The sequence below is a fragment of the Ostrea edulis genome, chromosome 1 (genome assembly GCF_947568905.1).
Source record: "Ostrea edulis chromosome 1, xbOstEdul1.1, whole genome shotgun sequence".
NCBI lineage: Eukaryota > Metazoa > Mollusca > Bivalvia > Ostreida > Ostreidae > Ostrea > Ostrea edulis.
This window is the reverse complement of record NC_079164.1, coordinates 106,708,280-106,729,214: the sequence shown is the minus strand read 5'-3', so window position 1 is coordinate 106,729,214 and position 20,935 is coordinate 106,708,280. Positions and strand designations below refer to the sequence as shown.

Genomic DNA, 20,935 nt, shown 5'->3' with positions numbered 1-20,935 from the left:
TAGAACTAAAAGCGAACAGGTAGTGAATAGGGCTGGCTTGATATATCGATATACATTGGTATTTTTTAGCGATATGATAACCGATACAGCGAGTCCCGTATCGTTTAATATATTAAGAGTGGTTACTAACGTATCTTACAGCGAAATTTCATGAAGGAGTTAACAAATAAATTGAAAATATACGAACGAACTATCTAAATGTCATTTGCTCCATGACTGCATACAACGCAAACATGTGTCGAAAGTGTGCGCGTGGTGACGATACCGTGGTCTCAGTTTTTAAATATTACATATTTGTAGCTTGAAAAAACCAAAGTGTAACGTTTGTGGAACAGAGGTCGTAAGCTCTGATGGTACAAGTAATTTAACAACACATTTGCGATGACATCATAAAGCTAACTGCCAGAAAAATGGCGAGAAGTCTTTTGATGAATGATGTATGTAGTGATCAGAGTCGAACGTGATCTGCAGTCGCAACTTTTGTATGAAGAAATATATGAACAAATAAATGAAGTTATAATTCATTTGTGCAGATTCATCCTGAAAATAATTTCCTCTGCTGCCTTTGACTTAGAGAGGGAGATATTGTATCAGCAATTAGGATTTGTTCAAAGCCAGAGAATGTGGATGCCCTTGTTTTCATGAAGAGAAAAATATGTTAACAATATTGATAAAAGCAAATAGCTAATAATTTCATGCACAATTGTTTTATGATAGATTAATTCAAGCTAACACTAATGAAACAAAAAGAATAGGTGAAGCTTTATTTTTGTCATTATTTAATCATTTTAATGCTCAAAATTAAGTGTAAATATATTGTATCGTCAATACGTATCGCATATCGTCTCTCTGTATTGCAATACATATTGTATTGAAATTTTCCAACGATACCCAGCCCTAGTAATGAATGCTGCATTGGCATCTGCTAAACAGATATACTCAGAGCATTCTAACTTTCATAAAGCTTTAGATTTTCAAGGGCAAAGAATGACAACAATCCATTTGATTTCATGTCAACAAAGAAATACAGCTGGAGCAATATTTATGGTCCATTTTTTTTTAATGTAGCATATCAGGTATGTATAATTCCTCTGAATTTTCAGTCATATTCAAATCTTGTATAAGCCATAATATATCATTATAGTTTATTATTCATATATTGGTATAATACTGATACTGTCCATCTACTTGTATATATACATGATTAGCAATTCATATATGTATGTACTTGTTTCCCCAACATGCTGCATCCACACGCAGTTTGCAGTCTATGTAACCTGTAGTTAATGTTGTAAACTTTCTTTCTTTTTTGAATTTCCTTCTTTATAAAATGTCTTACTGTTATGCCCTCTGGGCCCAAAATTGGAATAAACTTATCTTATCTTATCTTATCTATATTAGTAGTTATAAATGTCCCAAAGCATCCCATCAATCATGTTAACAAAGTATTGTTATTTACACTTCCCAACTCATTACAAACGACTGAATAATTTTTTTCTTTCAGACAAGCCCACTTACATCCTCTGCTCTCCACACTTTCACTGTCCTGTCCTGGGAGGCGGAGTATATGAGGTTAGCTCCACCCCATTTGATACATGTGACAGATTGCAGGTGACCTGATAAAGTGATGTGACATTGGCTCATCAAAGTATCCCAAATCTTTACACTGCCATCCTACAACCAAACAGATATCATTGTGAAACTTTCACATCATATCATTATGTACAAATTTCTATATATCATTGATATTTTCTGAGACTTAATTACTGTGAGATTTATTAATGAGGCATGATTTTTCAAGAATGCCTACCTTGATCAACACTATGTATATGTGTTAAAATATTCACAAGAATTTCGCGATAAGACAATGTCACAAATTTCTGAGAAAATAAAGTTCTCTTTTATAGTAGGTCACTATTAATCGTGAACAGACAAAATTTGAGCTGTTACAGTTCATTGCCTTGTTATAGTTGAATGACTCAATAACTATAGTAATAGTACAAAGCAATTCTAAAATGCAGAATTTTTCAGATTGTAAATATTTATTAAAGAAACGTAAGAAGAACTTATGCTAATGACAATTGCCCATATTATTATTTTTTTTATCTTTTATCTATGCTAGAAAAATTTCAAATCGAAACAAACTTTGGAACTGCTTGCAAGGAATCTGCAATCTGCATCTCTGAAATCAAACAAACAGACATTCAGTAGGAACTGAAAAGATTGCTGTAAAATAATAATATAATACATCAATTCTAAGTCTTGTAATTCAAAATCTCAAACATGTACCCAGGGAAAATTTCCACTCTCAATTAACATAACACTGATAAGAGACAAACAATACGTAACTAACTCTAAAACTTATAAATAATCATAATCTATATTCTTACAGATGAAAAGGTTTCCATGCCAGCCATGTTATCCACTGTTTATGCCCTGTCAATGTCTTCCCTTTCTGTTGACCAGTTTCTGGGTCCCATACACAGATCTTCAATACAAAATAATTGGCACTGTATGTGTGGTAATATTCTAGGAAATAAATTTTAGTAGAATCAGTGAGCTTTCCCTCAACACTTAAAAACACAACAAAACAAAAAACAAAAGGTTCACACAATGCTCATACAGAGACATCTTTGTTAGCCAAGAATTCCGATCCAGCATTCTCACCTTCAACCTTGGCAAATTTAGTCAGAGATTTGTAATTGCCATGCAATCTATTATCAGTAAATGGGGATTTGTTTGGGGTACACAAATGTCCTGTGTTGAGAAAGAAAATTCCGTGTGCAATAGTTTCTTTGAACGATAATCATATAAAATTTCCTGCTGGAAATAGAATTTTTTAAAAGTAAATTTAAGAGTTGTCTCCCTTGATTGTGATTTTGAGATAAGTAATGCATTATTACAGTAATAAATCACTTAAGTAATATTGATTGATTGTATATTGTTTAATGTCCCTCTCGAGAATTTTTCACTGTTACCATATCTCTCACTGTGCAATTAAATTCCCTGAATCCATACAGAAGTTATTTTCATTAACTTCGTTGAATATTGTTCTGCTGGTTTTCTAGGCAGAGTCTGGTGACAAAGTCCACAGGTTTTTACAACCTTGTTTGTGTTGCTTATGCTTTTATTTTCTTACAGGTACCAGCCATTATGTTGAATGCATTTGATTCGATGTACAGATTTACCTACACATCTAATGATATTCAGTTTACAGAGGATGCAAACTTCTGACTAAATCTGCCTAGGTTGAAGATGAGAGTAGCTTGTCTAGTGAATATGAAGTTGAGAGTAGCTTGTCTAGTGAATATGAAGTTGAGAGTAGCTTGTCTGGTGAATATGAAGATGAGAGTAGCTTGTCTGGTGAATATGAATATGAGAGTAGCTTGTCTGGTGAATATGAAGATGAGAGTAGCTTGTCTAGTGAATATGAAGATGAGAGTAGCTTGTCTGGTGAATGAAGATGAGAGTAGCTTGTCTGGTGAATGAAGTTGAGAGTAGCTTGTCTGGTGAATATGAAGATGAGAGTAGCTTGTCTGGTGAATATGAAGATGAGAGTAGCTTGTCTGGTGAATATGAAGATGAGAGTAGCTTGTCTGGTGAATATGAAGCTGAGAGTAGCTTGTCTGGTGAATATGAAGATGAGAGTAGCTTGTCTGGTGAACATGAAGATGAGAGTAGCTTGTCTGGTGAATATGAAGATGAGAGTAGCTTGTCTAGTGAATATGAAGCTGAGAGTAGCTTGTCTGGTGAATATGAAGCTGAGAGTAGCTTTTCTGGTGAATATGAAGATGAGAGTAGCTTGTCTGGTGAATATGAAGATGAGAGTAGCTTGTCTGGTGAATATGAAGATGAGAGTAGCTTGTCTGGTGAATATGAAGCTGAGAGTAGCTTGTCAGGTGAATGAAGATGAGAGTAGCTTGTCTGGTGAATATGAAGCTGAGAGTAGCTTGTCTGGTGAATATGAAGCTGAGAGTAGCTTGTCTGGTGAATATGAAGATGAGAGTAGCTTGTCTAGTGAATATGAAGTTGAGAGTAGCTTGTCTGGTGAATATGAAGATGAGAGTAGCTTTTCTGGTGAATATGAAGTTGAGAGTAGCTTGTCTGGTGAATATGAAGATGAGAGTAGCTTTTCTGGTGAATATGAAGTTGAGAGTAGCTTGTCTGGTGAATATGAAGTTGAGAGTAGCTTGTCTGGTGAATATGAAGATGAGAGTAGCTTGTCTGGTGAATATGAAGATGAGAGTAGCTTGTCTAGTGAATATGAAGATGAGAGTAGCTTGTCTAGTGAATATGAAGCTGAGAGTAGCTTGTCTGGTGAATATGAAGATGAGAGTAGCTTGTCTGGTGAATATGAAGATGAGAGTAGCTTGTCTAGTGAACATGAAATTCTGATCTGTGGTTTCAGAGGAGTTGCAATGACAAGAACAGGATTGACAGACGGACCGACAGGTCAAAAACATTATACCCTCCACAACTCGATGTATGGGGTATAAATAATCCATCTTAATTTCACCTTTTTGTAATGAAATTTTAATGTTATTTACTAGTGTAAATTATGAATGATGTTCTCACTTATAAAATCTTAGATGTTTGATCTTATGGTTAAGTGTTTGTGTGACTATGACATCATGATCTTCCAAACACATGGTGTGTGTTCTAGACTACCGTTCTTCGAACGAGCACAAATTCCTGTCAATTCCGAACGCCGAGTATGCATCAGGAGAACGGGTTCAAGGTGCAAGAATGCAAGTAGTGTGGTCTAAGAACATGCTCGTTTGTGCGCACATGTTCTCGTCATTCGCAACTCTAACACAGGAGTTCGTAACACTATATAGTTCATTGCTTGATCAATCGAGTGAATTTTATTGACTTAATTGATAAAATTTCAAACTCCTGTGACTCTAAGAACTGAGCACGAAAACAATGGGAACATCGATCTTGAACGCACTTATGTAATTATGGACGTTTATAAAAGGATTAACCCGGAGGTTACTGTATGCTTCTGAAGATCTTGAATGCAAAATAAAGTATGGTGTTTTCTTCTTCTGTAGGTGTCAGAAACTGAATTGCCTGCAACTGTGATGTGTTTGGTTTCATTAAATACTATTGAATAAAATGAAGATCATTTAATATGATATACTGGACGGACTAGTGAAATGCTTTGCGGACTAGTGAACATCAATAGTTAATTTCGACCCCTGAAATCTAGCACACAGAAGAAGTCCACAAGTTCTGAAGTACCTCGATTGTGACACTTACCTGGCTGTTCTTACAACCTGAAGCTAACTTTCTTCCATCAGGTGACCAAGCTATGCACAACACCCAGTGCTTGTGACCTACGAGAAAAGGATTTTATTACGTATCTTTTAGGTTTAATAGTTAGAACTAGATTTGCCTTTAACGAACCTGCATAAAGCAAATAACAAATAGTTTAACCTCGATTGCTTTAAACGTTAAATTTTTTATGACTAAACTGGTTAAATAACAGAGCTCCAAACATTTTTCATCTACAATATTAATTAAATAAAGTGCAAATGTAGGAATAAAAAAAAAAGACAATTTTCTCTTTGAACCTGTTTAATGACTATGGGTCAAATTCATTTTGCATCCTTTGGCAATAGGCAACTTTTCAGTAATGGCATAGAGAACAATTTTTTTTTATACTTTTCTACTGTTGAAGCACAAGATGTAGGTAAGATGCAGTTTTCACATCATAAGTTGGAAAATGCATCCCAAGATGAGCCATATGAGCAAGTCCGCTTTAATTTCCATTTGCAGTAAGGTGAAAAGAGACTAAGACTTTAATCTTGAGTCTACAGATGTACAGACAGACAAACAAGGTCAGTTCAGTATATCTTCTGCAACTTCATTGGGGGGGGGGGGGGGTATAAAGAACAGACCTAAACATTGTCCTTAACCTGTCTCTAAAGCAGATGCAGCATCCAAATAATGAGTTAGATAAAGCATTCCTTAGCATATTTGCATTGAATTCCACTTCGACCTAAATGCTGTCCTTAATTTTGGGATGGAGATGCTAGTTCCATCATATTATACTCTACATAACTTCGGTGACACTGAAGCAATCTTTGAGTAAAATATTTCTCTGTTACTGTTCAGACTAAAAAAGACAGACAGATAGACAGAATGGTTTCTATATACTCCAAAATTCTGTTTGGGGGGGGGGGGTGTATATTAACAGGTACATATTGTTTACACAAGTCCTATTACCTTTACAGGTATGGTGAGGAGTTTCCGTTTGCACATCCCAGAAACGTACAGTTGTATCTCCAGAACCACTCGCCAAATACCTGAAACAGAAGGCAATCGGAACAAATGCAATTTTATTTTAAGAAGGCATGTGTTACCCGTTAAGTTGTGGTGGCACATTTTGACTAACTATTTACTTTAGAGTGGACATAGAATATGGTAACTGCCAATATACTGTTTCCTATATTAATATTAATCAAATTTGTACTGTAAATTTAACAGATGAAAATTTTCAGCTACATCCCCACACAAAGGACAATACAAAACGCATGTAAAAAGATAAAATCACATGTAATGGAAAATTCTCAAACACGTCGCAAGATATACCGTCCGTCTGGACTGAATGCTACGGAGATGACAGCCTCGGCATGGCCGGGAATGGTACTAGTGCACCTCGTTACCGCCCTCACTCTGAATATAGCCTGGGGCAGATACACTATATCCAGGACCTGCTCTCTGTCCTCTAAGGCTTTATTGTCAAGCGCCTTCACCAGGGTATCACTCACTTCAACATCATTGACAAAAAAGGAGTATGGGATAGGATCTTCCTGCAATCAGTTTACATACAAAATTTTAGTTCCATGTATTGCAAACATCTTCATTTTATCATTAATCCACAGATCTCTGGTGCAACATTCTGTACAAGAGAGTGGACTGTTTATACCTGCATATAAATTGGATTTTGGGGAGTTGAATTTAGGTTCAAACCCCTCTATGTCTGAATTACAAATGCGTCCTATTGCCAAGAGAAATTTTCTTGCCAATGAAGTGGTCATCGCCAACAATTGCCAAACAAATATTCATCTGATACTAGCAAGGGGAAATTAAACATCTTTTAAAAATGGCAATCTACAAAATTATTTTTTTTGCAATCAAACGTTCTTGAATTATTATTTATAATACTGTAAATATTTTGCATGCAGAATGATATTAGGCTAGTATGTTTAATTTAAACAATATTTTATTATGTATGAAACATAAAAAGATTAGGCAGCAGGCTTGCAGCCTATATAAGCCTTCTCCAAAAAGGCTAGTATGTTTATGGTCAAAGAAATTGGTTAAAGAAATATGCTCATCTAAAATAATTAGAACGTTGCTAATTTTATCCTGTATACATTGTAGTACACTGTAGAATCATAAGTTCCAATCATCCATGATTATTTGTCATTATTGGACTTCACAGAATTTTGATATAAAATATTCTTATTCAAATAACAAATCAAATCCCACTGAATAAAAGTGGTGATGTTCATGAATGTAGGAATGGTATACACCTACATTGGTTAACATAGCATTGCAGATCAACTGAAGTTTCTCTGCTGTGATATTCAAAGGTAAATCAAATGCATTTCCTGTAACATCTCCATTTTCACTCTTGAACTGAGCCAGAATTCTCTTCTCATCCGACATGTCTGAGTCTGTCTCCTCCGTCATACTGCAAACAAAGAAGAATTTAATTATGTTCAAATGTTGATGCACACACAACTCACATCAACAACTACCAATTGCAATAGGTCACCTATACATGAGCATTTTTGCTTCCACATTAGCAATGATACAGACAGTCACACAAAACAAACAATATCTGACAACAATGGTCATTGTCAGGTTCCATGTCTTGCAAAGAGCCAGTGTAAAATATGTGCATGATGGTCAAAGCCGATGTATATTCGGTGCCCAACAGTCAGACGAATATTCGGTGCCCAACAGTCAGACGAATAACCAATTAACGACAAGTGCCTAACAGTTAGGCTAATAGCTAATGAACAATACACCGGTTTCGAGATACGTTCGAGTTATTTCCCTTTGAAGAACTCTCATATATAGTAAAGCGCAAATCAACTTGTTTACATGGGAGAGTGGGACGAATATTCATCACTGCATAAGTAAATGTACTCAGTATTTTTCTCATACGCTGTTTCATCACCTGAATTCAACTGATGTACAAACTAAGGAAGTGATAAGTATTCAGGGAGTAATTAAATACATGGAATTTATTCTTATATCACGTAATTCCATTGGTCGTAGGTATCATATCCAGGATACCGAGTCAATAAGTGACTAGCCTATCCAATTTCCGATTGACCGAGATGGTCATGATTTTCAGGCCTTGTTTCAATACATGTTTTATACCTGGGTACAAAATTGCACACGTATCAAGTCATTCTTTAATAAGATATTGAATGTCAAACATGGCTAGTGATGCAAAGGCATGCTTTTCATCTAAAGTTGAGTACCGTGCTATAATTCAGTACTTGTAATTAAAAGGTAAAACAGGCAAGGAAATACACGGCGAGTTAGCCAATGTTTATGGGTCTTCTGCACCATCTTATGCTCAGGTTAAATTCTGGGTAGGGGAATTCAAATGCGGTAGAACATCTTTAAAAGATGAAGCCAGGTCTGGACGCCCACTGGATGTCACCGACGAAGAAATGTGTAAAAAAGTCCGGGATCTGGTATACTCTGATAGACGAATTCGGTTGGAAGAAATAGCGCAGGCACTAAGCATTTCACATGGTAGCGTTTCAACAATCTTACATGGAGCTAATAATTGCTCGGTACTATTAAAACATAATCATGATAATGGGTAACGGGATACGTTTGTCAGCATCCTACACTAGTTGTCGGTGATGTTCTCATGGGAATATAGGGGCCATTGTTTATATTCCTGATTAAGGTTGGTCATTATCAGTGCTTTATGATTTTGGCTGGAAACCTTGAAGTTTCAGTCAGTTCTGTTTTGGAGTTTAAATAAATGTTGTGTGTAATAATGTGTATATTTGTAAATAAACTGTAATTATAACATCTGCCTTACTCTTGAACAGTATCACAGAACAGTATAAACAAAGATATTCCACTGGTGGTCTGACGTTATGACACAATACGTTTGGGTGTTCTGTTTCCATTTTGTTGCTATGGCTATATTGGTTCGCATCATACAAAATTCATATTTTGTTTAAAATTGTTATTTATTCATCAAATGATATTAGACATATTAATTTAATACTTAATTAAATTATAAGGAATGAAAGTAATTTTTGCTCATTTTATACGATAAAAGTAAGTTGGGACAGTTAACACGATTTTGTAAACCGATTTGCTCCTATTAAGAAACTAGTTGAGTATACTCATGAGTCAATCAGGTCAGAGTATGAATTTATAACGTGTCATGTGATTGGTCCGTGAATAATCCTAAGACCATTCAGATGATCCCGAGACTATGCAATGTCTTTGCGAACTAATCACACGGCACGTACAACAAATTTGTACTCTGTGACCTCCTTTTTGGCTGCCAGTTGAAGAGATGAAGCCCTGTCCGATCAATGCACGCAAGATTGTTTCAAATAAAAGAGATGAGATGGGTTTTGAGTTGAAGAGACTTGTAGTAAGACATCTCCCTGACCTGCCGCTTGCCAAAATTCCTTAGGTAATGCTGCAATTAATTGGAAAATGTGCCCCAAAACGGGGACCCCCTGTTTGTTTACAAATTTTTGTTTCATACTTTGTGTATTTTATCATACCGGTAGAAGGCCAATCTCTAAAGCTTACAAAAAGCATGAAATGATTACATGAATCTAAAGGATTTCTAGATGTTCTGTCCCATTATCAATCCGTCCCTTAGTCGATTTGTCCCATTACCGATCCGTCCCTAGATTATCCGTCCCTTTGTTAATATGTCCCCTAGTCGATCCGGCCCAGAAAAAATAATTACTATGTTTTTTAATTATAATTTTTTCAAGTATTATTTGTTTAATTCATCTGTGAATTTCCTCTGACACCAGGTAATCCTTTAATATGCTCTTTAGTATTTATGGCTTGATTGCAGATTAACATATTTCATGATGAAACAACCATTAAGCAATCTTTGATCACAATTAGTGATCAAAGATTGCACAACAATGTAGTTATAAAAACTCTAAAAGTGTTTTCACAATGATTAATGGACACACTTATACATTGTGCTGTACAAAATTAAATAATGATGTTTTTATATTAATTAATGAGCACACCTTTTCATAACCAATTATACTGATTATTGCACTTCAAACAAAAATTATAAACCCTCATTTTGTGAAGATGATAGAGCCAAAGGGTTGTATAAACAATTTTGTTTACATACCTAACTCCAACAGTTATTTAATTTTGATAATTAACTGCAATATGCATGCAAAAACATCCCTTTTTTCTTAAGCAATTAATCATTTATTATATCTTTTATAAAAAAAATTTCGAGAGGCCAAATCGACTAAGCAAAATGGGCCGAATCGACCAGGGGACGGACCATCTAGGGACGGATCGACTAGGGATGGACCGACTGTGGGATGGATTGACCTGACACCAATCTAAAGAGGAATGAGATAGACTGGCCAAGAATTCACACATTTCAGAGAAATTATTGCCTCCCAAAAATTTTTCCAAAAAAGAGGGGAGGGGGGGCAGGTAGTAATATCCATACTTCAGGTGTCTGTGGTTAGTAAATACAGACACAGTAGATGAAGTGTCAGAGAGGACTGATATTATTAAGAGAGAGGATATCAAGGATGAAAGTTTGGAAGAAGAGAATATTGCAGATGAATTAAAGAATGAAAGTTTACAATATGAGGGTGTAGAGTGTAGGTAGGAGAGACTGAAAGTGAATATGATAGTGATGATGAAGGGTCAGTGTATGAGAGTTAAAATGAACTGGAAATGGAATTAAGAATTGAAATAAAATAACATGTTAATTTACTTTCACAAGAGTTTTGTCCCTTTTTTTTTTTTTTTTATAGATAAGCTTATGACAAAATTATTATTTACAGCTGTGGGCCCCAAAATATTTGTGTGGGCTATTAATGTTGGTAAAGTTGGGGACCAAGAGAGCCCCAAAACTTTTGACTGTTATTTGCAACCCTGGTGTCACCGTGTGTGTATGTACTATATGCGTGTGTTACATGTGTATACACATATATACACGCACGTGAGAAGTCTTAGATAGAATGTTCTATCGTTAAAATGATAATGTCCTACGGACCCGATGTGAGGGCCTGTCCCGAGACACAGTTAGATTATTCTAACTAGAGAAGTCTATGTGCATCATCTTACGAACCATTAAACGGACAGTCTCCAACGAAAAAAGAAATTCTCCAATTATTACTAGTATTCATTGGCAAAATCTGTTAAACTCGAATTATCTCGGCATACCATGGTACGATCGGTTTTATTTACGCATAAAAACAATTCAAAGTCTGTATTGCTTACAATTCATTAATCTTGAATACCATGATACAAAATGCATATATTTACCTTAGCTTATAAGAGTGTTTCCTCAGAAAATAATCACGTTCACAATCCCAATCACTGAATGAAACACGTGCTTCCGGTTGTCATAGTGCGTGTTAGTTCATACTCTAAATTGGTCTATGAAAACAAGATATACTAAAACCTGAATTTCATATTCATGGACTACTCTTGTTGAAATTTAAACACTTACGGAATTTTCACGATAGTTTATCATCATGTCCAATATTTTAGTCTTTCTTATAATGTTTCTTTCAAAATATTTCTTCTTCATGGTTCAGAATAAGTTATAGCTCAAGGTAATAATATCACTCAGAAAATGTCACATTGCAGATCTCTGATTTCCCAAGTGTCATCATCTTTAACTTGCTTTTGTAGAAGCCAGTCTATAAACGCATCTCGTAATGTAGTTGGTATGTATGTGTTCATGATGAATATAAACCCGTAAGCCCTTTGAAGTTGAAAAATAAACTGATACCTTGACGTGATAGAGTAAATTCGAAATATGCAGAGATTTAAAACAGTGGACAATTTCATTTGGTACTCTAGTTAGTAGAGTAAATATTCCAATTTTTTTCACTTATTCCTTTATATAGCAAATCATATCTATTGTTTGAAAACTGACACAATTTTTCTTTCATAAGACCACCATGATATGTATGGAGCGCCAAATTAACAAACTCAAATAATTGAAGATATCTTCAATTATTTGAAGATATCATCAATTCAATTATTGCTCTCTTTAATTGAATTAATGCGCGCATTAAATCAATTATTGCTCTCATCAAATGAATTAATGCGTGCATTAATTCAATTATTGCTCTCTTCAATACGCCGGTTTCGAGATACGTCCGAGTTATTTCCCTTTGGAGAACTCTCGTACATAGTAAGGCGCGAAAGAATTTGTTTACACGCGGGGGTGGGACAAATACCCATCACTGCGTAAGTGAATGTACTCAGTAAGTTTCTCATACGCTGTTTGATCACCCGAATTCGACTGATACACAAACTAAGTAAGTGACAAGTATTTAGGGAGTAATTAAATACATATAATTCTTATCCTATCACGTTATTTCGTTGGTCATAAGTACCATATCCAAAATATTTCTTGCAAATATGACATTGTTTGTATGTTTCCACTTCGGTAAAACATTTGTTTAGATAATATTGTGTATTTCCCACATTTACATATTTAAAGAGAAGCCACTTTTAATACATTTCATCGTCTTCCTCGTTGGCTGTAGATCCACTCTGTCCCACTTAGGCATTCAAAGTTCCACTAAATGCACCTCCTATACAGAAGAGTTTGTATCTCGAAACTGGCGTATTCAATTGATGTGCGCATTAATTCAAATAATGAGAACAATAATAGATTTGATGCGCGCATTAATTCAATTATTGCTCTCTTCAATTCAATTGATGAAAGCATCAATTTAGTTGAATTATTGCTCACAATAATTAATTTAGAGCTCGGTATAAATAATTTGATGATCTCTTTAATTCAATTGAAGATATCTTTAAATCATTTACAATGCTTTTGTATAAGGAATTAATGCGCGCATCAATTCTTTTAAAGAGAGCAACAATTCAATTAAAGATATCATTAATTCAATTGTGGATATGTTGAATTGAAAATATCTTTAATTATATAGTTGCTCTCTCTAAAAGAATTATTGCTCTCTTCAAATGAATTAAAGATATCATTAATTCAATTGAAGAGAGCAATAATTGAATTAATGCGCGCATTAAATCAGCGCGCATCAATTCAATTGTTGATATCATTAATTCATTTGAAGAGATCATTAATTCAATTAAAGCGCGCATCAATTCAGCTGAAGAATTAATGATATCATCAATTCAATTAATGCACGCAATAATTCAGAATTGAAGACATCATTAATTATTTGAAGAGATCTTTAATTCAATTGTTGCACGCATCAAATGAATTGATGATATCTTCAATTATTTGAGTTTATGTTAATTTGGCGCTCCATAGATATGTGGCTGCTAAACTATAAACCCTCACGGGTCTTTCACAGGCACATGAACTATGCCCCCACTTTTTGATAATTTTTATTGTGGCAATAATTTCTCTTAAATGTGTGAATTCCCTGTCTATCTCATCCCACTTTCAATTTATGCAATCATTTCACGCTTTTTGTAGGCTTTAGATTGATTGAATATTGTTTAATGTCCCTCTCGAGAATCTTTCACTCATGTGAAGACGTCTGTAGGCTTTAGAGATTGGCCTTCTACTGATATAATAAAATATACAAGGTATGAAACAAAAATTTGTAAATAAACAGGGGGTCCCCATTTTTGGACACATTTTCCAATTAATTGCAGCTTTACCTAAGGAATTTTGATGAGCGGCAGGTCAGGAAGATGTCATACTACAAGTCTCTTCAACTCAAAACCCATCTCATCTCTTTTATTTGACACAATCTTGTGTGAATTGATTGGATTGGTTTGCACAGACATTGTTTAGTCTAAGGATCATCCGAATAGTCTCGGGATTATTCGTGGACCAATCACACGACACATAATAAATTCGTACTCTGGGCTGCCAGTGGAATATAAGAAGCCCCATCCTTACTTCAAGTGCCTGTGGTTATTTTTAGTAAAGATTAAAGGTAGAAATGATATCGCTTGCATTTCAACTCTGCATGTTCAAATGCTACTCTGACATGTAACAATAGTACCACAGAAGGTTGATTAGTATTTCATTATCAGATTTAATGGTAATAACATGATATATATATGTAAAGTCTCTCACATGTCGTAAATTTACAAATTATAAACTCTGAAACTGATATATTATCCCTCTTGTGTTTTTCAGCTCGAAGCTTATCTTTGTCATCAGCACGAAATTCCGATGACAATAAAAACTATGAAATAAATCCTGAATTCATCAACAGGAATGATAGGTAAAATATACAATTCATACCATTGAACACATCTTGCCTTATCACAAAGAAATATATAGTTTATGAGTGGAGTATCAATCCTTTTTGAGGCATTGGATCATTTCCAAAAGGGCAGGGATAGAGATGGTCCCCTGAATTTCCTGTTAATTTTCATTGAACTCGCCTTGTCAAGGGAATACAAGGAAATATATATTTTCATATCTAATTAACCCTATTGAACTTAATGTGTGAAAATTCAAAAGAAGATGTGTCAAAATTGTCAAACCATGGTTCCTGGTGATTGGATGGTGCTACAATAGGAGATCAAAGTTTTTCATGGGGATATATAGGAAAAAATGTTTTAAATTCTTCTCAAGAACAACAATTCCTTGAGTAGTCTAACTGATATATGAGCATCCTCTGAGAGTGCAGGTTCAAGTTTTTTCAATTTGTGATCCCTTGGGTTCGGGTGGGGTCTCAATATGGGATTAAAGTTTCACAAAGGAACATATATTACAAGAAGCCCATGGGCCACATCGCTCACCTAAGTCACCTTGGCTCATATTTAAATTTTTTTTATATATTCGCATGTAAAACTCTGATCCCTATTGTGGCCCCAACCTACTCCTGGGGGCCATGCTTTTTACAAAATTGAATCTGCAGTATGTCAGGAAGCTTTCATGTAAATGTAAACTTTTCTGGCCCAGTGATTTTTCAGAAGAAGATTTTTAATGATTTTCTCAATATATTTGGATGTAAAATTTTGACCCCCTACTGTGGCCCCATCTTACCCCCCCCCCCCTGGGGACCATGATTTTTACAAATGTGAATCTGCACTATGTCAGCAGGAAGCTTTCATGTAAGTGTAAACTTCTTTGGCCCAATGGTTCTTAAGGAGAACATTTTTAAAGATTTTTTTTCTATTTATTAGTTATGTAAAACTTTAATCCCCTATTGTGGCCCCATCCAAGCCCTAGGGGTTATGAGTTTAACAAAACTTGAATCTGCACTATGTCAGGAAGCTTTCATGTAAATCTCAGTTTTTCTGGCTCAGTGGTTCTTGACAAGTACTTAAAAGATTTTTAAAGATTGTCCCTATATGTAAAACTTTGATCCCCTATTGTCACCTCATCTTACCCCCAAGGGCCATGATTTTAACAAACTTGAATATGCACTATGTCAGGAAGCTTTCATGTAAATTTCCACTTTCATGGCCCAGTAGTTTTTGAGAAGATTTTTAAAGATTTTCCATATATATTTGTATGTAAAACTTTGATCCCCTATTGTGGCCCCAACCTACCCCGGGGGCCATGATTTGAACAAACTTGAATCTGTACTATGTCAGGAAGCTTTCATGTAAATGTCAGTTCTTCTGGCCTAGTGATTCTTGAGAAGAAGATTTTTAAAGATTTTCTCTATTTATTCCCATGAAAAACTTTGATCCCTTCTTTCAAGAACCATTGGACTAAAGAAGTTGACATTTACAGGAAAGCTTTCTGGCATAGTGCAGATTCAAGTTTGTAAAAATCATGGCCTCTGGGGGTAGGTTGGGGCCACAATAGGGACTAAGGTTTTACATACAAATATATATATATATATGGAAAGTCTTCAGATATGGGCCAAGGTGACTCAGGTGAATGATGTGGTGCATTGGCCTCTTGTTAAAATATTTACTGCAAACAGAAAGAACTTTTAGTAATCTTATGAGTCACATTATGCATTCCTTTATGTGATTGATTGTATGCCAACATGTTTGATGAAATCAAGTAAATAAATTTATCATCTTCCACACTACCAATCTGTACATGAACACTGTACTCCAGCAAGTGTTTATAGGAATGTTGAACAGAAGAACTGATACATTTATCCTTGAGTTACAAAGCACATGACCGTTTGTTTGCCAGCTCGTAAGACTAATGAGCCAGACAAACAACAGTTTAGTTCTCCTTTCAGCTGCTTAGAGTATATGAATATTTTACCAAAGAGAAGGGGATGGAGATTTCAGAGACCCACAAGAAATTTTTATTACAAGTGAGTACAACAATCATCTCAACATTTTTACTTTACCCCTATGTATTAACTCAACATTTTTAGATTAATGTAGTTCTTGAAGTTTGAAGAATTTCATTGTTTTTTCACAGAGTCAATATTAATCTCACCGCCACAAAAGTGGAGATATTCTTGGAGCACTCTTCAGGGAAGAAAGTTGTGTCGGCATCATCCACAGAATGGGCAATAAGGCAGTTCCTCTACAGGTAAATCATCGTCATACCATTCAACATATGAATATATTACCCATATCTTGTTAAAATTTGTACCTACTCGGATGGGAGCTCAGAACAGGAATTAGCACAGATATCCTTTCTAGCTCTGTAGTCTTCTCAGTCTAATAAAACGTATATCAGAAACCTGCTTCATATAGCCAGAGTTGAGCTTATAATAAAATGGGGTGAAAATACACCTGATGATGTTTTACTCAGAAATGCCCTGCTATCTTGCTTAAAAGTTCAGGATTTAGCATAGCATAGCATACATTTAGCATAGCAAACTCCAAATGGGACACTGTGTCCTAAATTTGAAATACTGAATATCTCAATTTCTACTATTACAGTACTCAACAATTCTGATTATTCAACATCATGGTATTATAGTAAAATCAATTTCTGAAATTCTTAAAGATAAAGGGTTCATAAGGAAAAGCTGTTATGATATTTGAGATCATATGGCACCTTCAGCATATTAAGGTGGATCGTGTGTCAGAATTTTATTTAATGGCTCTGTGGCATTCAGATGGGTTTGATCGCCAGGGGCCCCAGGTTTGAGTCCCAATCTGGTCCATTGCATTTTCTTTCTTCCTGTTACATTTGGTGCCGTAGACCAGCCCCTGGAACTGACAGGTGAAAATTCTGACAGGGGATTAAGATCCTGGGTTGATGTCTTTAAGGTGTAAAGACATTTCAAGCAGGAGAAATGTGGCGGTCAGACAGGTTCGATCGCCAGTGGCCAGATGGCTCAGTTGGTAGAGCACCTGATTAGAGATTCAGAGGGCTCGGGTTCAAATCCTGGTCTGGTTCTTTGCATTTTCTCTCTTCCTGTTACAATGCAGCTCATTAAAGTATCTCATACAAGTATGATTTCACTTTGAAAGAGTGATCAAGCTTTGGATTATGTTATATGTGAATTTTGTGTGTGTTTTTTAGGTATCTTTTTTCTAATTGACATATTTCATGAAGAATTTAATAGTAATAAATTTTTTTTTTTTAAATTTATAAATAACGTATTTAATTTTCATAATTCAATATATTTTTATTCAAAAAATTAAAACATCTACCTAAGTCTTCTTGACATGTTTTATTAGACATTTATATCATGCATAAAATCACCACAAAATTTTCTTTAAAGAATAATCTTAAAAGAGTTTTTATTCAGATATCATGAATAATGGTTATGTGCTTATTTGTGTGGATCCACAGTTTGATTTTGAATTACAATATGGGGTGAAAATAGAGGGGATATTCTGATACTGGAGTGAGACAGTCTGTGTAAACCAAAAATAGTTAATATATACATAAGGACAAGGAATCCAAACAGAAGCAGTCATTGAAAACACTAGAAGAGTTGGCACAGAACTCAGTTTTAATTTCTTTCGGTGTACAAGATCAGATCCGCACAATTCAGCTGCAATATGTATATGTATTGAGAAGAGGCACCTTCATTTTGTTTTGTTAGTGGCAGAGACTTTGCCGCAGCAGTGAATACTGGACGTGTGTTCGCAGAGCGCTGTCACAGAGCTGGCATTGTTAGTGTATTCTGGGACCCAGTCAGTCCAGGAGGGGAAAAGGTCGGTACTTTTAACTGGAAATGGTCCATTTTTATACCTGTAATGTAGAGTATTGTTAAACAAATATTGTTTAGTTAGCAAGATTTGAAAATACACATTTGTACATTTGAATTCATTAACTATTTACAATATCTCCGCCAGGTGAAGGCAATATTGAATACTTTGGAGGAATCAGGAATTCAGATAGGAGAGGATGAGGTGGTAGAGAGACAATTCAAACCAGGAATGAACTATGATGGCAAAAATCGAATGGGCGAGAGGAAGAGATCCGATGATGTGCAGATCATATAATTCAATCCATTCAAAAGTGTTCTTTCTATGAATTTCATTGTGATATTATGGCATATTAAATGGTCATTTCTTTTTCCCATGAGTTGTTGATTTTATTTTCTTCACTTTTGTAATGACTGCTTTAACCCAACTGCATGATAACACTTTTAACATCTGAAATGGGGATGGGTTAGACATTTTGACAACATGCATCATCCACATGCAGAATCAAGAACTGAAGATGGGGCATACTTTTCAACCTATGTGTTTAGACCTGAATTTTTGTTTGTATATATTGTAGCAGGGGTGGATCCAGTCCAGAAATTTTTCAAAGATGGGGTATGGTTGCAACCCAAGATGATACCTTTCTGCCCTAAAATAATGGGGGGGGGGGGGGGGGGGGGGGTTACAAACCCCAAAATGACCATATTTGTTTAAAATGTTTGACACAAAATAGATTTGCAACCCCCATAACCCTGTCTTCATTTAGATTTGCCACTTGTATTTATTTATTTTTTGTAGGACACTTGATTTTGATAACATAATGAAATACTAGTATGTTTTTTTTTTATTTTGTTACATCACACAAAAGTAATAAGTGTAATTATCAGAACATCAAACAACAAGAGTACCACAAATGGTACAACAATGCCCGTCAGACAGTGAAATCCAACTTGTATGCACTCTGAATTGATATTGAACATATTCTGAATAGAGAAGCCTTAATGTCATGGTGCACCAATCTATTTGACATGAGAACTGATTATGTATTTCTCTGAGAGAGAGGTTGCAATATCTATCCATGATGAGTCCAGAAAACTTTTAGTCCTAAATTGGGTCACGGTACACCTACCAAGTTGAAATGTGAACTGATTATGTATTTCTCTGAATGGAAGGTTGTGACAAAATTTCAGAGTAATATCTGTATCCATAATGGAAAAAGATCTGGAAAACTGTTTGACCTATTTTTAGCCGTAAAGTAGGTCATGGTACACCCAATCCAGCTGAAGTGCAAACTGAACTTGAATTCCTCCGAGAGGAAGCTTGTTGACTAAATTTGAGGGCAATACCTGTATCCGTAATGAAAAAAAGTCAGGAAAATTGTTAGATCTACTTTTAGCCCTAAAGTAGTTCACCGACGGATGGACCAATCCAGATGAAATGCAAACTGAATTTGTATTCATCTTCATCCAAGAGGAAGATTGTGACTAAATTTGGGGGCAATATTTGTATTCGTAATGAAAAAAGTTCGGAAAACTGTTTGACTCACTATAAGCCTTAAAGTAAGTCACGACGGACATACTAATAATTCAGCTGAAATGCAAACTGAACTTGTATTCCTCCGAGAGGAAGTTTGTGACTAAATTTCAGGATAATCTTTGTATCCGTAATGAAAAAAAGTCCGGAAAACTTTGACTTACTTTTAGCCATAAAGAAGGTCACGGTGCACCAATCCAGCTGAAAAGGAAACTCATTCCTACGCTTCTTGAGGGAGAAGTTGTGACCAACAACTTATAATCATTGATATAATGAAAACTAAGTTTAAGATTTTATCCAAAATAAATTGGTTCTATTGTATATACAGCATTAAAAAGAAATCCATTTTGGTATGGGAAGACAGTAGTGTAATTTTTGCTTCATTCAGAGCCTCTGAATGGGTTTTCTAACACATATATTAATAACAAAAGTTTTCCCTGTCATTGAAATAGTAAATCACAATTTTACAACAAAATTTTCGACACCAAACTGACAGCTAATATTGCTGTATGGTTCAATACACACGATCCATATTTTCTGACCGATTTCAGGAAAGCTATTACAGGCAAATGTGCCTCATGTGAATTTCACGTGAAAATTTTAACATAAATTCACATGAAATTCATGTGAATTTCACATTAACTTTATAACGTTAAACATGAAACTGTTGACATGGATTTCTTGAAATTTTTGATACTCTGAATCTCAGGTACAGATGAACACAAAAAAGGAGTAAACACTGTTCAATCCGCTGATAATTCATCGATTGAATTTGTTTTACATGCTTATTTTCACCGTGTTTCTTCTTACTTTTAAACTCTGAAAAAGAAATAATTCTGCAATAGAAGGACTGTATTAATACATCAAAGGATTCGTCTATATACATATGTACACGTACTATGAATGAAATTGCATGTACAGAATCGTCCATGTACAGAGTCACCAAAGAGTCTCCACTTCTGCTTCATACTTAAATATTTTATTGAAAATGGATATTAACGGCAGACTAACAACTCACTTTTATGACAAACGGGATGATTTCAGCTTCTCCATCGTCAACTTTTCATATTTATGTAGCAATATTCTATTATAACCTGCATATGGTGTGTATATA

General features: G+C 35.1%; 2 protein-coding genes across 2 annotated transcripts in view; one reads left to right on the top strand and one right to left on the bottom strand.

Moving 5' to 3' along the window:
• The window catches only part of LOC125667554 (notchless protein homolog 1-like), a 59,091-nt gene extending 47,444 nt beyond the window's left edge, over positions 1-11,647 (bottom strand). The window contains exons 1-8 of the mRNA XM_048901100.2: positions 11,554-11,647; positions 7,549-7,705; positions 6,598-6,818; positions 6,232-6,311; positions 5,263-5,339; positions 2,391-2,488; positions 2,146-2,182; positions 1,519-1,674 (exon numbers count right to left, since the gene is read on the bottom strand). Coding sequence (XP_048757057.1) covers positions 1,519-1,674; positions 2,146-2,182; positions 2,391-2,488; positions 5,263-5,339; positions 6,232-6,311; positions 6,598-6,818; positions 7,549-7,704 — 825 coding nt within the window. The 5' untranslated portion in view covers position 7,705; positions 11,554-11,647. The remainder of the gene's footprint in view (positions 1-1,518; positions 1,675-2,145; positions 2,183-2,390; positions 2,489-5,262; positions 5,340-6,231; positions 6,312-6,597; positions 6,819-7,548; positions 7,706-11,553) is intronic.
• A 159-nt stretch (positions 11,648-11,806) lies between these two features.
• On the top strand, positions 11,807-18,660 carry LOC125667609 (39S ribosomal protein L18, mitochondrial-like). Its single transcript, XM_048901207.2, has 6 exons — positions 11,807-11,960; positions 14,387-14,474; positions 16,407-16,484; positions 16,595-16,708; positions 18,183-18,294; positions 18,436-18,660. Exons 1-6 carry the CDS (start codon positions 11,867-11,869, stop codon positions 18,583-18,585), a joined length of 636 nt encoding a protein of 211 aa, XP_048757164.2. The 5' UTR covers positions 11,807-11,866; the 3' UTR covers positions 18,586-18,660.
• Positions 18,661-20,935: the final 2,275 nt, after the last annotated feature.